This window comes from Corylus avellana, chromosome 3, assembly GCF_965113065.1.
Source record: "Corylus avellana chromosome 3, dhCorAvel1.hap1.2, whole genome shotgun sequence".
Taxonomy (NCBI): Eukaryota; Viridiplantae; Streptophyta; class Magnoliopsida; order Fagales; family Betulaceae; genus Corylus; species Corylus avellana.
In genome coordinates this window covers 6,522,105-6,539,134 of record NC_142492.1, presented here as the reverse complement: position 1 = coordinate 6,539,134, position 17,030 = coordinate 6,522,105, and the positions used below count along the sequence as shown (strand labels likewise).

At 33.6% G+C, this 17,030-nt stretch overlaps 1 protein-coding gene across 1 annotated transcript; it reads left to right on the top strand.

Moving 5' to 3' along the window:
- The first annotated feature begins 1,896 nt into the window (after positions 1–1,896).
- LOC132173339 (putative leucine-rich repeat receptor-like serine/threonine-protein kinase At3g14840) lies at positions 1,897–14,530 on the top strand. Its single transcript, XM_088514250.1, has 24 exons — positions 1,897–2,172; positions 2,364–2,538; positions 5,372–5,443; positions 5,525–5,593; positions 5,672–5,743; positions 5,832–5,903; positions 6,019–6,090; positions 6,190–6,261; positions 6,372–6,443; positions 6,535–6,606; positions 6,745–6,816; positions 7,677–7,748; positions 8,571–8,636; positions 9,743–9,808; positions 9,894–9,929; positions 10,065–10,105; positions 10,856–11,235; positions 11,341–11,536; positions 11,961–12,107; positions 12,651–12,769; positions 12,917–13,127; positions 13,241–13,478; positions 13,726–13,876; positions 14,125–14,530. The coding sequence occupies exons 1-24, from the start codon at positions 2,070–2,072 to the stop codon at positions 14,389–14,391; spliced, it is 2,913 nt and encodes a 970-aa protein (XP_088370376.1). The 5' UTR covers positions 1,897–2,069; the 3' UTR covers positions 14,392–14,530.
- The last annotated feature ends 2,500 nt before the right edge of the window (positions 14,531–17,030 follow it).

The window sequence follows — 17,030 nt, the reverse complement described above, 5'->3', positions numbered from 1 at the left end:
TGCTCCTCCTCGAAGGCCACCCTTTTAATTTTTATTTTTTATTTTTAACTAAGAGAATAAGAATTATTCTGGTATTATGTTATCATTTTAAGTTTGTGTAATAAGTTGATGTGTTGGTTGGGTTTTCTGCACAGACCAAATTGAAGTTATTCTCCAAGATTGAGAGATCCGAATATGAGAGAAACCGCCATTGTCAAGGATGGGAGCAGTAGAGGCTAGTTGATAAATGGAGAGGAGGCTAAGGACGTCGGTTATGCGGTGGAGAGCAAGGAGGAAGGGGAGCAACAACAATGACGATCGGTGGTCCAATAAGAGGACCAATGAACAAATTAAAAAAGAAACAACAAAAGAAAACCAAAGAGAAAAAAAAAAAAAAAATGCAAGGAATGGGAGGATGATAAAAGCTATACCTCCTCCTCAAGAAGCACTCACGGGGGGCAGTGAAGAACCATGAAGGTTCGGAAGAAAAACCATGAGGGGTTTAGAGCTTATCTCTCTTGATGAGAGAGATATATGCAAGCTTATTATATATAGCAGTAATAACGAGGAATACAATTGTCATCATAACGGTCTACAATTTCCACAGCCTCAAAGTCTAAGAACATGTAGTTTCATGTTCAATAACAATCCATTGCTAACATTATAATTTCCTGGGAAATTAAAAGGATTAAAGTATCTTGTTAGTTTATGCAAATAAGGAAGAAAGGCCGATCATAATGAAAATAATGACAAAAACGATAAAAGGTCTGAATGCGTTTCTTTTTGTTAGTAATAAAACATGGAAATTGTATGGACAATTTGGGCAAAACGTACATAATGATATATTGGAAATAATAAATAATTCGTAAATGATGCCTAGGATTAAACCAAACATGAAATCATTCATGAGACCACATTCCTAATCATTTCCAAATGTTGGAAATAGTCTCATTCCTAAGAATCTAGGATTTTAGGTATCACATTTATGAGAATGTGGATGCAGGTAAAATAAATGGGTTAAATACTAAATACTCCATTGAGATTTAATTTTTTTATTTTTTTTCTTTTAGGGTTTGATTTTTATTATAGGAGGTCCCTGTAGTTTTGATAATAGACCAACTTAGTCCTTCTGTTAGTTGACCGTTAGTTGACTTAACGAAAGTCCACATGGACCAATCAAATGTTGATACGTGGCACCTACTTAAATTTTTTTAAAAAAAATTAAAAAATGTATTTTTTTTTATTAAAAAAAAAAGAAAAAAATTTGGGGGTGGCTTGGCTCTAAGGGGGTGGTCGAAACCACCCCCAGTATTCGACCACCCCCTTGGAGCCAAGGGGGTGGCCGAAACCACCCCCAATCACCATTGGGGGTGGTTTCGGCCACCCTCTAGGCTTTATGGGGGTGGCCGAGCCACCCCTGGTACCCACCGGGGGTGGTTTCGACCACCCCTCCTAGGCTCCAAGGGGGTGGCTTATGGCCAGATAGTGGTGGCCCCCTTTTTTTTTTAAAAAAAAAAAAAAAATTAAGTAGATGTTACGTGTCAACATTTGATTTAAAAAAAAAAAAAATAAGTAGATGTTACGTGTCAACATTTGATTGGTCTATGTGGACTTTCGTTAAGTCAACTAATAACTAATTTGGTTTATTATCAAAACAACATAGATCTCTTGTGATAAAAATCAAACCCTAAAAAGAAAAAAAAAAAAAAAAATGAAACCTCATGGAGTATTTAGTATTTAATCCTAATAATAAACCAACGTAAAAGCTATTTACTAAACAGCCCCTTATCAGCTTTGACTCATTGTGACACAGGTCAAAAGTTATAAAATAATTATACGGGAGCATGACTCCACAGTCCACACGATAATAGTTGACTTTCATTCTTCCTTCTGATCTTCGAGGTCTACTCTCTTTATCATCACCACTCTCAAAGCAAAACCAGAAGATATTCCCCTTCTTTCCTCACTGCTTTCATCTCTCTCCGTCTCTCTCCAAACTCCTTCATCATCGAACGGTCAATGATTTGCGCAGCACCAATTCGATCGGCCACCATTTTGCCTGCGTAGGTGAAGGTATTCTCGTCTGCAAAATGAAGAAGCTGTTTCTAATTGCTCCATTTCTCCTTGCTTCAACTCTCTCCTTTTGCTTCGCAACGTTCGCTTCCGGAGCCGCTGTATTGCCGAAAGATGAAGGTACGCTCATCACACAGATGCATGATATTTTTTTAATTAGCTCTAGTTTCATGGCGATATATGCAATTCAAATCTTTTCATCAGAATTTTTTTTTTTTAAAAAAAAAACATGCCAATTTGAGTGGTTGGATCTGGATAGCCTTTTCTTTTTGTTTAATTGTAGCTGATTAATTTGATCATAACTTTTGCAGTGGAAGCTTTACGTGGCATAGCGAAGAGTTTGGGGAAGACGGACTGGAATTTCAGCGTCGATCCGTGCAGTGGAGAATACGGTTGGGTTAAACTCGACCAACGGAAAGGATTTGAAAATGCTGTTACTTGTAACTGCTCTTTCTCCAATGCCACTGTGTGCCACGTCGTCAGCATGTAAGTTCTATCCGGCCTTTTCACTTGAGCACGCTTATTTTATCATTAAGATTTTATTTTGTTTTATATAACAAGTTTAACATGAAAATGTAAATTTAACGTATTTAATTAAAATAAAATGTAAATGATGAAATCAATGTTTGAATGTCATACAAAAATTAAATGGTTGATTTACCAATTTACTATACTGAAATGATTAAAAGAATAATTTTTATTTTTATTTTTATTTTTTTCATATTAAATTATTATTTGTCATAAATTGATAAAAAAACATAAATTTAATCACTTAATCATTATTTAAACAGTAATATTAAAAATTATATTTTTATTTAATTATTATTTTATTTTGTTGGTGTGACGGTGCGAATAAGCCTTAGAAGTGGGTTGATGAAAATAAATAAAAATCATTAGATGACAAATAAACAACAAAAGATAATTTCTAGGTAAACATGGAAGATTGATTCACATGTATCATCGGTACATGCATGTCTTTAAACAATTTTAAATGGGTGTCTTTAAAAATGTTTAAAAACTAAGTTGCGATACTGATATAAAGATAGCTATTACTCATTTCTTTCTTGTAAATATTTTTTTGTAAGTTCTTTTTTCTATTATTATTATAAAATTATCATTAAATATGTAACACTCACGTTTTAGATCTTACATATTCAATAATTAGTTTATTAATTTCTATAAAAGTATTTGACTCATATCTTTGACTTTCAAGTTGTACAAAAATATATTAAATGGGGAATTGAGGACCACATCTTTTAATGCATTCTCACTCTCACTCCCGTCAAATCTCATAGCTGGCTGCGCCAAAAAAAAAAACTGTTATTAGATGGAGGATCGGGACAACGTCTTATTCTCATTCGCTTTCGCTGATCTGTCAATTCTCGTTCCTTAGTGAGCACTGAGCAGGATGGAGCCACCCCTCCCCTCCCCTCCATGCTTTTTATTTATTTACAATTTGTTTTTGAAACAGGTAACATGATTTCATTGGTAAAAGAATGTCATTATTAAATAAAATAAAATAAATAAATAAGTATAAAATTTGTTGAGATTGTCTCATAAACATTGTAAAATAGTTATAAGATAAAAATAAGATATATAATATTTATCTTAATAAAAATGCTAACTAGCACTTATATTGCTAAAATCTAGACGGAAAATTTGATGGAATAACTTATTTATTATATGTTCAAAACTCATGTCCTTAATTGTGAAAATTTGAAATTAGTCTTCATGCTGGAAGAAAACTCAAAAGTTATGAGGCAATTTTTCAAATAAAAATAATAATGCAAAACGTATTAGGGAAAGACCCAAATGGGCCTTGGGAATTTTAATAAAAAAGGCTTTTGTGAAAAATAAAAATAAAAGTTAGCCCGTTCTGAGTCTAACTAGATTTCTTCACCCAAAGGTAGGAAGGAAAACCGGGCCGATAATAAGAAGTTGTAAACTATTTTTTTGGGTAAGATGAAATTGTAAACTAGATTGTCGTTAATTCGGTTATACTAGCATTTGACAAGGTTTCCTTTGCGGGGTAGGATGGCAACTAAGAGCCTGTTTAAGATTGCGTTTGAGGTGCTTAAAAGTGCTTTTAACACTCAAAAAATTCGTTTGAAAAAAAAAAATACTCGTTTGGTAAAAAAAATTAAAAGCGCTTTTAAGGGTCCAAAAGCCTAAAAATGATCAAAAAAAAAACTTTTGGCAAAAGTTTAAGGGCTTGTTTGGGTTTGCGTTTGAGAGGCCTAAAAGTGCTTTTAACACTCAAAAAGTCCGTTTAAAGAAAAATGTACTTGTTTGATAAAAAAATTAAAAGTATTTTTAAGGGTTCAAAAAGCTTAAAAATGGCCATAAAACACTTTTGGCAAAAACTTAAAAATGAAGCTTTTGCTCAAAAGTTATTTTTGATTTAAAAGCTCTATTTCTCAAATGCAATTCTAAAGAGGCTCTAAGTGGTTTTGAAATGGGTTGAAACCCAAGGCCTAGACATTTAGATTTTTCAATTTTATTTTATTATTATTATTTTTTTAAATTTGGAAAACTTATTAGCATTTCTCCGAAGATTATTTTTGTTTGTATCTCTTCTTATTATAGGTTCGTTGAACCTTTGGAAGGTACATTTACTGTGGCTTCTTTATACAATTTTTTTTTATATTATACTTATAAGTGACTTTTAAAATTATAATTTGATTAAAATCTAATAAATATTTATTTCATATTGGTTTTAAAAGCTACTTGTAAGTGTAAAAAAATTGTGTAAAGAAATGAGAGTAAGTATAGTATTCTCCTTATAAAGATGAGTAATGCTATTTAGCGTTGATTTAAAAACTAATTTTTACTGACATATAATCAAGGTGCATGACAATCTTATAACGGTTTACTAAATATAATTATTCTATAAAAATTTTCATGTTTGACGAATATGACATTTTACTGTTACACGACTGTAATACAATTGACTTGACAATGAAAATCTTCTAAACAACATTTCTCAAAATTAATAACAAATCAAAAAATGAAAAGCTTTTCCCTATTTGATAGGTAGCATAGAAGACACTCATATTCAGGAGGACACAAAAAGGACTTATATCATTAAATACTCGTCCTTTTAACATTTAGGCATACGTGAAACAAATAAAATTGAAAAGTTTTAAATTCTGAAAACTAAGCATTTCTATCCTCTTTGAAGAGAAAAGGTAAAATTTTGATGACGAGAAAGTTCTTCAGACGACATTTTATAGCTTTAAGCCACAATTTTATTCATTATTTCTTGAGAAAGTTAAAGCCCGGTGACCCAAAAAACCCCACTTTTGTACTGGAATGACAGAGTCCTCAAAGCACAGAATCTCCCGGGCAAACTCCCACCAGATTTGGTCAGGTTGCCTTACCTCCAACAAATGTAAGTGTACACAAATGCTGTAGTTTCTTTCATCAGCTGATTTTCCGGTGGACTCATTTCTCTATTTCCCTCTCATATTAGTGACCTCACCCGCAACTACCTCAACGGTTCAATTCCTCCGGAATGGAGATCCACGCAGCTGGTCAACATGTACTCCCTCTCCCTCTCAATATATGTATAGATGTTTTCATGAAGTGATGATTTTAACGTAAGAGGGTCTTATTGCAGTTCCCTTCTTGGAAACCGGTTAACGGGTTCTATCCCCAGAGAGCTTGCACACATTACCACTCTCAAAAGCTTGTGAGTTTTGATATGCCGTTTGTTTCTATTTGTGATTTTTTTTTTTAAAGAGTTTTGTAATTAAGGAATGCGGTTTTATTATTCGTAGTACGGTGGAGTTCAATCAGCTTTCCGGAAATCTTCCTCCAGAGCTTGGCCATATGCCCTCCATAGAAAGATTGTAAGACGTTTTTGATTATTCCCTCTTATTACAAGAATCTTATCTCTTTTATTTGGTGTGAGAATTCCTGAGGCTGATTTTATTGTTGTTGTTATTGATGGTGTTGATGTTATAGTCTCCTCAGCTCGAATTATTTTACTGGGGAGTTGCCTGATTCATTTGCAGGGCTGATCACATTGAAGGACTTGTAAGCTACTGTCTCTTTCTTTCTGCATTAAGTTTTTCATCTGAGATTACATATGACTTTTTTTTTTTTAATTCCTTTTGTCCATTCAACGTAACGCAGTCGGATCAGTGACAATCAGTTTTTTGGAAAGATACCCAATTATATTCAAAATTGGAAAAAGCTTGGAAAACTGTGAGAGCTTTATTCCTTTTTCTTTTTTAATTTTGATTGAGGATTTTGTCATTATTTAATTATGTCTGTTATTTGTTATCCCTCATTACATCAAAATTTGGCAACAACAGAGTGATTCAGGCAAGTGGTTTGAAGGGGCCAATTCCTCCTGGCGTTGCTCTTTTGGAAAAGTTATCTGACTTGTTAGTATCAACCTTTTATGTCACAACTATAAATCATTTTCAGATGGAATTGCATTTGAATTACTATATTCTTTGTTGATTTGATATGCAGGAGAATTAGTGACTTGAATGGATCTGAAGAACCATTTCCACCACTTAATAATCTGACACAGTTGAAGACACTGTAAGTTAAATGTTTCAATGACATAATTTTTGGAAGTTCCATCCTTATGGCTTCTCGACTTTGTATATATATATATATATATATATATATATAATTTTAATTTTAATTTAATTATTTTTTTTTTAAATTTGGTTACAGGATATTGAGGAGTTGCAATATTACTGGACGGCTACCTGAATTTCTTGGGGATATGACAACGTTGAAAACCTTGTTAGTATAGTAGCCACTTTTTCGTCCATTTTCTGTTTGCTGATATTTCAAAAATTCTCTTGAAAATGCTTTTATGCTAATTTATAGATCATTCAGTATTCTTGCATGGCCTGGAATTCCTTTTCTTCCCCTTATGTTGATTGTGACCTAAATCAACTTATGTGGCATTCTTGATGGAGTTTGTGATTTTTTTTCTTTCTAGATAATACTAAGCAAGGAAAATTTGTACCTTGAATTTATGAGTTAAAAAATTCATTTTCTTTACTTCCCCTTGCTCTTTTGAAGGCATTGTTCTTTCAAGATAGAGGCTAACATTTCTAATCCGACAATATTTCTGTGATTTTATTTTATTTTTCTCTCTTTTTTACCTTTTCCCCGTTGATGAAGCCTTTTAGACATTGAACATGATTGTCTTTGACAGGGTCATCTATGTTATTTGGTGCACTTGAGAAAACTATTTGAGACAACCTTTTTTTTTTTTTTTTTTTTTTTTGTTTTGTTTTTTTGTTTTTTTGTTTTTTGTTTTTTGTTTTTTTTTTTTTTTTTTTTGTTTTTTTTTTTTTATGTAATTTGCTTGGTAGATTCTCTCCCTTTTTGCCTTTCTTTAGTCGATCTTGAAATCCTGATTTCAATACTCATTTAGAGGTTTGTTGTTTGAACTACCCCAGCCGATTGTGCATAAACCCTAGTTGGTCTAATTAGCTACACAGTTGAAATTTGAGCAAATCATCTGACTGCTCAATTATGTGCACAAGTGTATGTTTCTTTGTATGTATATGTCTGATAAAGTGACATATGTTCTTTATCTGATTGGAGTGCTATTTGTTTTCTAATTCATTTAATTATAACGTTTTCTGCAGAGATCTCAGCTTTAACAAACTAAGAGGAGAAATTCCAAGCAGCTTTGCAAGTCTACAAAAATCAGATTACATGTATGCATTTTAAATTATATGTATATTTTCATGTACCAAATTGCAGACAACCATTTTTGTATAGCTGAGAGACACTGTGTGACTGTTACCTCATTAGTGGGGATGAAAAAGGAATAGTTTAATGGCCTGATCAATTAGGCTATCTCCAATTTGATTAACTGGATGACTCCTAGATTCTGGCCTTAAAAGTCCTCAAGTATAAAATCAGGCAAAAATATCCTTTTGGCATTGAAGTTAAACTCAAACAAACTTTGGGCCCCAAACAGAATTATCTGTGACCAACCTGACAGGATGTTTCAAGGGTGAAGTAACTGGACGGCCTGTTAAATGCACCAAGTCAAGCTTTAGTTACAAGGGTTCTGTAAAATTTTTTAAGTATTTGCATTGGACATACATATCATCCATATGGGTAATTCAGCGCTGAAATTGTCTTCTCTTAAACTCGTACCCAGTAGTGTCTGCTAAAGGCTACAAAAGAGAAATAAGTTCTTTCGTGTCATTCAAATTATATGTTTCCTAGAGTTAAATACTGCATGTTGTCATCCATATAAGAATTTTTTTTTTAAAAAAAAAAAATTAATTTCCTAGTTAAAGTTGTTCCTCTTCCAAAGGATAGATGTAGCTTACACTCCTACCTCTACTTGCTAGAGTAGGGATGCCATTTCATGTAATTTATTATTGTTAATATGAAATCATCCAAAGTATAAATATTTGTTTAGCAATTGGATTTTTAAAAATTTGCATCCTCAAGGGAAAGACTTGATGATCTGTAATGCACAAACTACATAACGAAACTAAATTGGCAATATTGATTTTGTTTAGATATTTAACCGGCAACTTGCTAACTGGACAAGTGCCTCTGTGGATGCTGAATAAAGGGGACAACATGTAAGGTTCTCTGCTAGATTCTGAATATACAAGTAGTCAACCAAAGATGTTGATTATTTTATCCTAATCATTGCATGATATTTCATTAATAATAATAATGATTGTGCATCTACCTTGTTGACTATCTTCTAAAGCTTTATCTGCCTGTATTACTCAGTCGCTTTTACTTCAACTGAAAAAAAAAAAAATGTATCTGAGTATGACCTCTGGTAATATGTAGTTACTTACATGTCTTCCATTTGATTTGGTCTGAATGTCAAAATGTGAAGAAACTCTGATGCTGTTGGGTTGTTTTCGGATGAGATGGTCAAAGGTCCGATCCAACACAACATATGCTCTAAATGTTAAATCTTAATCATTAGAAAAGTGACATGGACAAAAACGATTTGCATCTTTAAAGTGTAATTTATAGAAATATGTGAGATATTTTATTAATCAATTTAGAAAATGAGGGTCTTAAAGCATATCAAAACAAGAGGATTAAAGGAAATACATTCCTTATAAGTTTCAATGGCATTTCCAAGAATTTCTACTCTTGAGAGTTCCCAATGTTTCCTACTCTCCTTGTGTTTACTTCCAGGTGCTTTTTCTACAATGTGTCAGAAATGGCATCCCAATTTCGAAAATAGGAACCAGAGAATATGCATTTTCATTGAAAGCATGTCCTGTGCAATTACAGCCATACTAATGTCTCCTTTTGAGTTCAAGATTCAAATATCTTTTGTTGCTATGGTTCATGATCCAACTTTGAAGAGAAGAACCTCCATATTCTGGATTGGCATTCACTCTTCTAGTATTTGCTCATGGGATTGTTAGCAAGATAATAGGACTATAAGGAGATGATCATTTTAGTTAGTATTTCCTCAGCTTATGATAGTTTATGAGCAGCTAATCCCTTATGAGTGGTAGAAAGTGCTTGTAGTTTTTCTACTTAAGTTCAGTTGTTAGATTAATATCTTGGATTATGTAGAATGAAGAATGAGAAGAATTAAATCTGAATACTATCATCCCTTCCAAGTATGTTATGCACTATCATTTATAATATAAGTTTTCTGGTCATGCTACATCATGGAAGCTGATGAATCACGTTGCCTCTTTGTGTGCAGTGATCTTTCATATAACAACTTCACGGTTGGGAATTCTGGGCTATCAGTTTGTCAACAGCGTAGTGTGTAAGAATTCCATCTAAGCATGTTTTTGTGTGTACATGCATGCATGGACATACTCACTAAACTTTTCCCTTGTTATTTTCCTCAGGAACTTGTTTGCAAGCTCTTCAATTGGCAATAAGTCGTGAGTATCAACTTCATCTTTCAACAATATGCATCAAAAACTTTTAACTGTCTGGTGTATTGCCTTGATATATATAAACACAAATCCATTTTTTATGTTACACTAAACTGTTTTGGACCTTGATTGTTCTATCAGTGGCATGGTTTCGTGTTTGAGAAGCTTTCGTTGTTCACATTGTAAGTTGAAATGTCATATATTTCCTTAATATTTTATATTCTCATGATTACCATGTGTCAATAGTGTTACCGACCTGTTTGCTTTTCCTTGTCATGGTGGATGGGGGACTGAGACTTTATAGCCAAATCTCTTATAAATAGGTCTGTAATTTCTAAAGAATAAGAGGTTGTTCTAAGTACAACTAAGTATAGTCGATTGCGTGAAATAAAAAACTGTAGGAAAAAAGGATGAAAGATAGATGTTGAAATTTCCTCAGAAATTGTAGTGCTATGAGCAAGCGATAAAACCACAATAGTTGAGGGTGCACTTCTCTAGGTTTCCTTTTCTTTTTTAATTTTTGATTCTTTGTTGGAAGTTTTCTTTATAGAAAGGTGATACTGTTGTTATCAAGTTTACTACATCAGTTGGAAAGGAAGCCTGTATAAATCATGTAGGTTTTCTTGTCATGCCTGTGGTCTTAGTGAACAAGGAACCTGCTTTTACAGATCCTGCTTTCATATTTAAGTTGTAGGATCATCCTATGTTACATAATTCTTCAATTCTTAGATGTTTTGAAAGTTGTAACACTATATTATAGGAATGAAAATTCCTTTTTTCTAGGCATAAAAGAAACATAAAACTCCTTCTCCCCACTGCTCTCTCAATTGAGAATACTGAATAGGTTTTCTTCCTTTTCTTTTTTGACGGTTATTAATGCTTTTACGTCTACATGTTCAATTGTTACTAATTTATTGTTGTTTTTGTCACAGATTGGTACAATGTTCATATAAATTGCGGTGGAAAAGCAGTAACTATCAATGGCACTACTGCATATGACGCTGATACTGATACCAGTGGACCTTCAAATTTTTTCCAGAGTGCACAAAACTGGGCATTTAGCAGCACTGGTGACTTCATGGATAATGATGACCAAATGGACCCACTTTTATTCACAAATTCATCCAGACTCTCTATGACCAACCCTGAACTGTACATGACTGCACGCCTGTCGCCTCTCTCTCTTACTTATTATGCTTTTTGTTTGGGAAATGGAAATTACAAAGTCAACCTCCATTTTGCGGAGATAATGTTCACTGACGATAAAACATATAGCAGCTTGGGAAGGCGTATATTTGATATTTACATTCAGGTAGTTATTACAATATACTTCATCTTTCATCAAGCAAATTTCAGTACTCAAGTAGTTGTTAGTATGAAATGGTTGATAACACATAAAGGGATTAGAATATTGTAGGGAGAGCTGGTATGGAAGGATTTCAACATTGTAAAAGAAGCTGGTGGAGCTGGTAAGGCAGTTATAACAAATTTTACTGCTGTTGTGACTAGTAATACCTTGGAGATCCGTTTCTATTGGGCTGGGAAGGGGACAACTGGTATCCCAGACAGAGGAGTCTATGGTCCTCTTATTTCAGCTATTTCTGTGGATCATGGTAATTTTTATCTTTTATGAGTTTTAACTTTTGGTTGCTTGAAAGTGAAACATTCTCAAACTTGCTTATATATCTAAAACTTTACCTCTATTTCTCTGGGTACTTTTAAGGATGAATGGTGCTAAAGATATTTCGTTAATTTCCTTAATAGTATTTGATTTGGCCTTGTAATTTATTTATGGAAACATAGATGGATGTATATGTCTTTCTTGTCTACTTTTTATGGTTTTATTTTTATTATATATATATATTTTCAGTTTAATGTCTACTTGAAGAAATGATATTCAACAATCATATTTTCATTGAAGTATTCCTAACTATCAGTTTGGACCTCCTTGTTTTCCATGTGTTACTTGGATGATGATTCTTCCTATCAATTACCTTGACAATGATTAATGTTATTACTCTTATATTTTTTCTTCAGACTTTATGTCCCCATCAGAAAATGGAACTGTTATATCTCTAGGTGCAAAGGTTGGGATTGTTGCTGCTGGAGCTTTTGTTATATTTTTGGTTCTGGGTATCCTCTGGTGGAAGTGCTGTCTAGGACAGAAAAATAAAATGGAACAAGGTATTTGCAGGGCAATTAATGTTGTTATTATATGGATCAGTATTTCTTTTTGGTAAAAGTTATTTACTTCTGGTATGTTCTTTGGATTCGTTTTTCCTTTTATTTTTTTTCCATCGAGCACTTTGCATGTGTATGTATGTTTGAACACACTACAGATGCATATGCACATTTGTAGGATGAAGTGGAAACAGCTAACTTGTTTAGTAATATGTTCACCGTGAGGTTGTGTGCGTGGAGCACACAACGGATAGGCCCATGAGCTGACATGCAAGTTGCAGTCTAAAAGCATTGTGCGGCTAATAGGGTGGCACTCATTCTAAGATAGCCTTTTGCAAAAGTTCCTGATGCAGAATGATGGCATGTGGTTTCTCTAGAACTTGGTTAATTTATTAGGTCATCTTTTCTGAGCAAGGGAAGGGAAAAAAGGTGGGGGGGTGTGTGCAGTATGTACTAAAATATAATATGTCTCAAACTATGAGGAATGTTGACAATTATGCAATTTTCTTAGACATACTTCTGTATCTGACTTGGCATCTTCCTCAGATTTAAAGGGTTTGGGCCGGCAAACTGGTATATTTACCTTAAGCCAAATCAAAGCTGCCACAAACAACTTTGATGCTGCGAATAAAATTGGTGAAGGTGGTTTTGGTTCTGTTTATAAGGTATTTGCTTAATAAATATTTTCTTTTGATTGATTGTATCTGAACTTTTCTTATTGTAGCTCTTCTTTTTGAAGTGTCCTTGTTCATTTATGGAAAAGAGTGTCCTTGTTTATTTATGGAAAAGGTTTTATGTTTTCCCAAATGCAGGGCCTTCTGTCAGATGGTACCATAATTGCTGTCAAACAGCTTTCTTCCAAATCAAAGCAAGGAAATCGTGAGTTTGTGAATGAGATAGGCATGATTTCTGCTTTGCAACATCCTCATTTTGTTAAGCTCTATGGATGCTGTATTGAAGGAAATCAATTGTTGCTAGTATACGAGTACATGGAAAATAATTGTCTTGCTCGTGCTTTGTTTGGTAAACTTTTACCTTCTTGCACTTAATTGCATTTGTTGTGTATTTATAGTCATTGATAACATGCATGTATGCTTAGTCATTAACTGTTTTTTTATTAATTTGATTGATTGAAGGGCCACAAGAATATGAGTTGAAATTGGATTGGCCAACAAGACGGAAGATTTGTGTTGGTGTAGCAAGGGGGTTGGCATATCTCCATGAAGAATCAAGATTGAAGATTGTTCATAGAGACATCAAGGCTACTAATGTATTGCTTGATAAAAATCTCAACCCTAAGATATCTGACTTTGGTTTAGCCAAGCTTGATGAAGAGGATAAAACCCACATAAGAACCCGAGTTGCTGGAACTTAGTGAGTTGTTGTGTATTAATTTCATGTCATAGTGTTTCCTATTATCTTTTTTCTTATTTTCATGTGATACCAATAGTTTCAAAGAAATAGGAAGAAAAAGGAAATTGAAAGTATCTTACAAGTTAACTATTGATTTAGTTTACCCATGCCCTCAAGACAAACACACACACACACACGAAAGCAATTGGAAATTATTGCCCTTAATATTTGCAATCTTACGAATTTGTGATGCTGAAAATGTTTGCAGTGGATATATGGCACCTGAATATGCAATGCGGGGTTATTTAACTGACAAAGCAGATGTCTATAGTTTCGGAGTTGTTGCCTTAGAAATTGTCAGTGGAATGAGCAACACTGGTTACCGACCAAAGGAGGACTGTTTCCATCTTCTTGATCGGGTAATTTGAATCTCTTTCTTTCTTACACTTTCTCCTTTTCATGCTCTTGTTAATTTATATATGCTTGCGTTTGTTAAAATCTTAGAATTTAATTATGGAAATGTTTCATGTTGAATATCCAATTGTCATATTTGTTGAGCTAGAAAGTTGATACAATGTTGAGGCAAACTCTTCCACTCCTTCTAAATGAAGAATCAACTCCGACTTTATTTGTTTCTTGAATTCTTCTTTTCCTGTTCTGTTTGCAGGCACTTGTTTTAAAAGAGAAAGGAAGTTTATTGGAACTGGTGGATTCAAGGTTGGGCTCAAACTACAAGACAGAAGAGGTTATGGTGATGATCAATGTGGCTCTTTTATGCACTAATGTTTCCCCAACAGTTCGGCCTACCATGTCTGCAGTGGTGAGCATGCTTGAGGGTAGGGCTCTTGTTCCAGAGCTGGTTCCGAATCCAAGTGTCTCAAATGATGAAATGAAAGTGAATGCGTTGTGGGAGCAGTTTCAACACAGTAAATAACATAATATGTGTAACTCTATTGGTTTGTAAGGGCTAGGTTAGTTAACTTGTTTGACTCAGAGGCACAAAGAATTACAAGAAAACTTTGAGCACTACTAATCTAACAAGAGAAATAATCAAAAGAACATTGGAAGCGACTAGGTTGAATTTGTGATTTTAAAATGTGAGATTTGAAAACGTGATTTTTAAAAACATTGTTAAGCATTTGTCAAAATTATAGCTTTATCTTTAAAATCGCAGTTTAGCTTTTAAAATTATGCATTTTCACAAAAGCACTTCATTTCTTGTGATTTAAAAACGCGGATTTTAGAAATGACTATTTTTTAAAAAAACGCAAGCCTAAATGATCAATCACATTGGTTTATGCATATTTGTATGTAAAATGGTTAATCAAAACCTACTTTTATCTAGTTGAGGCAATGAGTTTTAAAATACATAATACATCTGATTATCTATTATTATTTTTATTTATTTATATCATTTAAATATTATTTTTTATTTATTTTTATAAAGATTGTATTTTTCTTATCAACTTTTGGAAAAAGAGAGATGTGGAGAGAGAAATAATATATTAATAAGATGGATGTGTGAACAGTACTTGCTACTTGTAGCGGTGCACTGTTAACAAATGCAACAAGAATGTATTTTGCATTGTAGATGCATAATTCAATGCAGAGGGTTTTTTAGTGTTTTGTTTATCTATTTTAGATAAAAGTAAAAAAATGGTTAAGTCAATGTGAATGCTCTAGATGATCAATTTTCTATGATTTGGGTAAAAATTATACTTTTTGTCTATAAAATCATAATGTTAAACGTACCCTTAATGAAATAACTGCCTTGCTAGTTTTCCCACTACAAATGGAAGTCCTCATAATTTGTCAAACCGGAGGGCTAAAGCTTATCTTGACCATTTCAACAAATTTGGCTCACCAAAATAACTAAAAAAAACTATGTAGATAAATCTACTAGTAATGCTACAAGAGATAGAAAAGTCGTATGTTGATAATAATGATGTGGAAATAAGCTACGTTTGGCAAGGGGAGGTCCAGCACTGTAGCTGGAACGGTGCTGTTCCAGCTACAGTGCTGTCTGACACCAATCTTGACTTTGCGATTTTTTTTTTTTTTTTTTTTATTATAAAAAAAAAACAAAGTACTAAAATCGAGTTAAAAATTGCTGCAGGTGATTTTTTTTTTTTTAATTTTTTTTTTCAAAGCAAAAAAAAAAAAAAAAAAAAAAAAAAAGAAAAGAAAGGGAGGAGAACGATGGGGTGGCTCCAGCCACCCCTTGGCCAAAATGGGGTGGCCGGACCACCCCATTTTTTGCCAAGGGGGTGGCTCCGATCTGGGGGTGGTTCGGCGGTGTGGGGTGGTCCGAAACTACCCCAGCCCTTTGGGGGTTCTCCGGCCACCCCCAAATACACCCCTTCCCTTTTTTTTTTTTTTTTTTTTTTTGTGGCCAAGGGGGTGGCCGGACCACCCCCTTGGCCATGGGGGTGGTCGAACCACCCCCAGATCGGCCTAGGGGTGGCTCCAGCCACCCCATTGACCAAAAATGGGGTGGTCCGGCCACCCCATTTTGGCCAAGGGGTGGCTGGAGCCACCCCATCGTTCTCCTCCCTTTCTTTTTTTTTTTTTTTTTTTTTTTTTTTGGCTTTGAAAAAAAAAATTAAAAAAAAAAAATCACCTGCAGCAATTTTTAACTCGATTTTAATACTTTGTTTCTTTTTTTTTTTTTAAAAAAAAAAAAATCGCAAAGTCAAGATTGGTGTCAGACAGCACTGTAGCTGGAACAGTACCGTTCCAGCTACAGTGCTGGACCTCCCCTTGCCAAACGTAGCTAGTACTGAGACTCCATAACAATGTTGAAGAGATGGGTTTTGACAATGGAGTAATGATTCAAGTTACGCGGCGTGCGTGAACAGTAATGCACGCCGCTGACTGTTAACGCACGCCGCGTAACTTGAATCATTACTCTTTGAGAATGTGGTTCTGCTCGACATCCATTTAATTATGATTTGACAGAAGTGGACATCTGTTTAATCAATGATCCTTTATGACATTGACTGAAAACCATTTTGAAAAGAACATGTTTTCAGTCATTCTTGATGGCTGCAAAAAAAACAATTGATTTTATTATTATGATGTGTAAATCCTCTATGAGATTAACATATTTTTGTTTCTTTTTCCATACCCCACAAGAAGGAAATTTCAAGGAACGTCGATCAACGACTAGAGATACGACTTTTTTCAACTTCACAATTAATTCCAGTTGTAATTTGTATGACGTGTAAATTCTCTTTGATAGCAACCTTTTATGTGTTCTTTTCAATATCTCAAGATTGTTTTTTAACCGATTGGTAAAATTAAAAGTCTAAATTTGTACGTAATTGATTGGTTTCATCCATGCATATGAATCACAAATCAATCATTTTGAAATCCATGTGCTTTGAAAATAGCTAGTACCACATTGTACTTTTAGTGACACATGAATAATTTGATAATGTGATGTAATTATTAATATAAGAACAGTTGACTATTCGTATTATATCATGACAATAATATTTAATTTAATGTTAATGTAATCTAATATAAAATAAAATAAAATAAAAAATCGTTCATTGCTAGATTGTTGCGAAA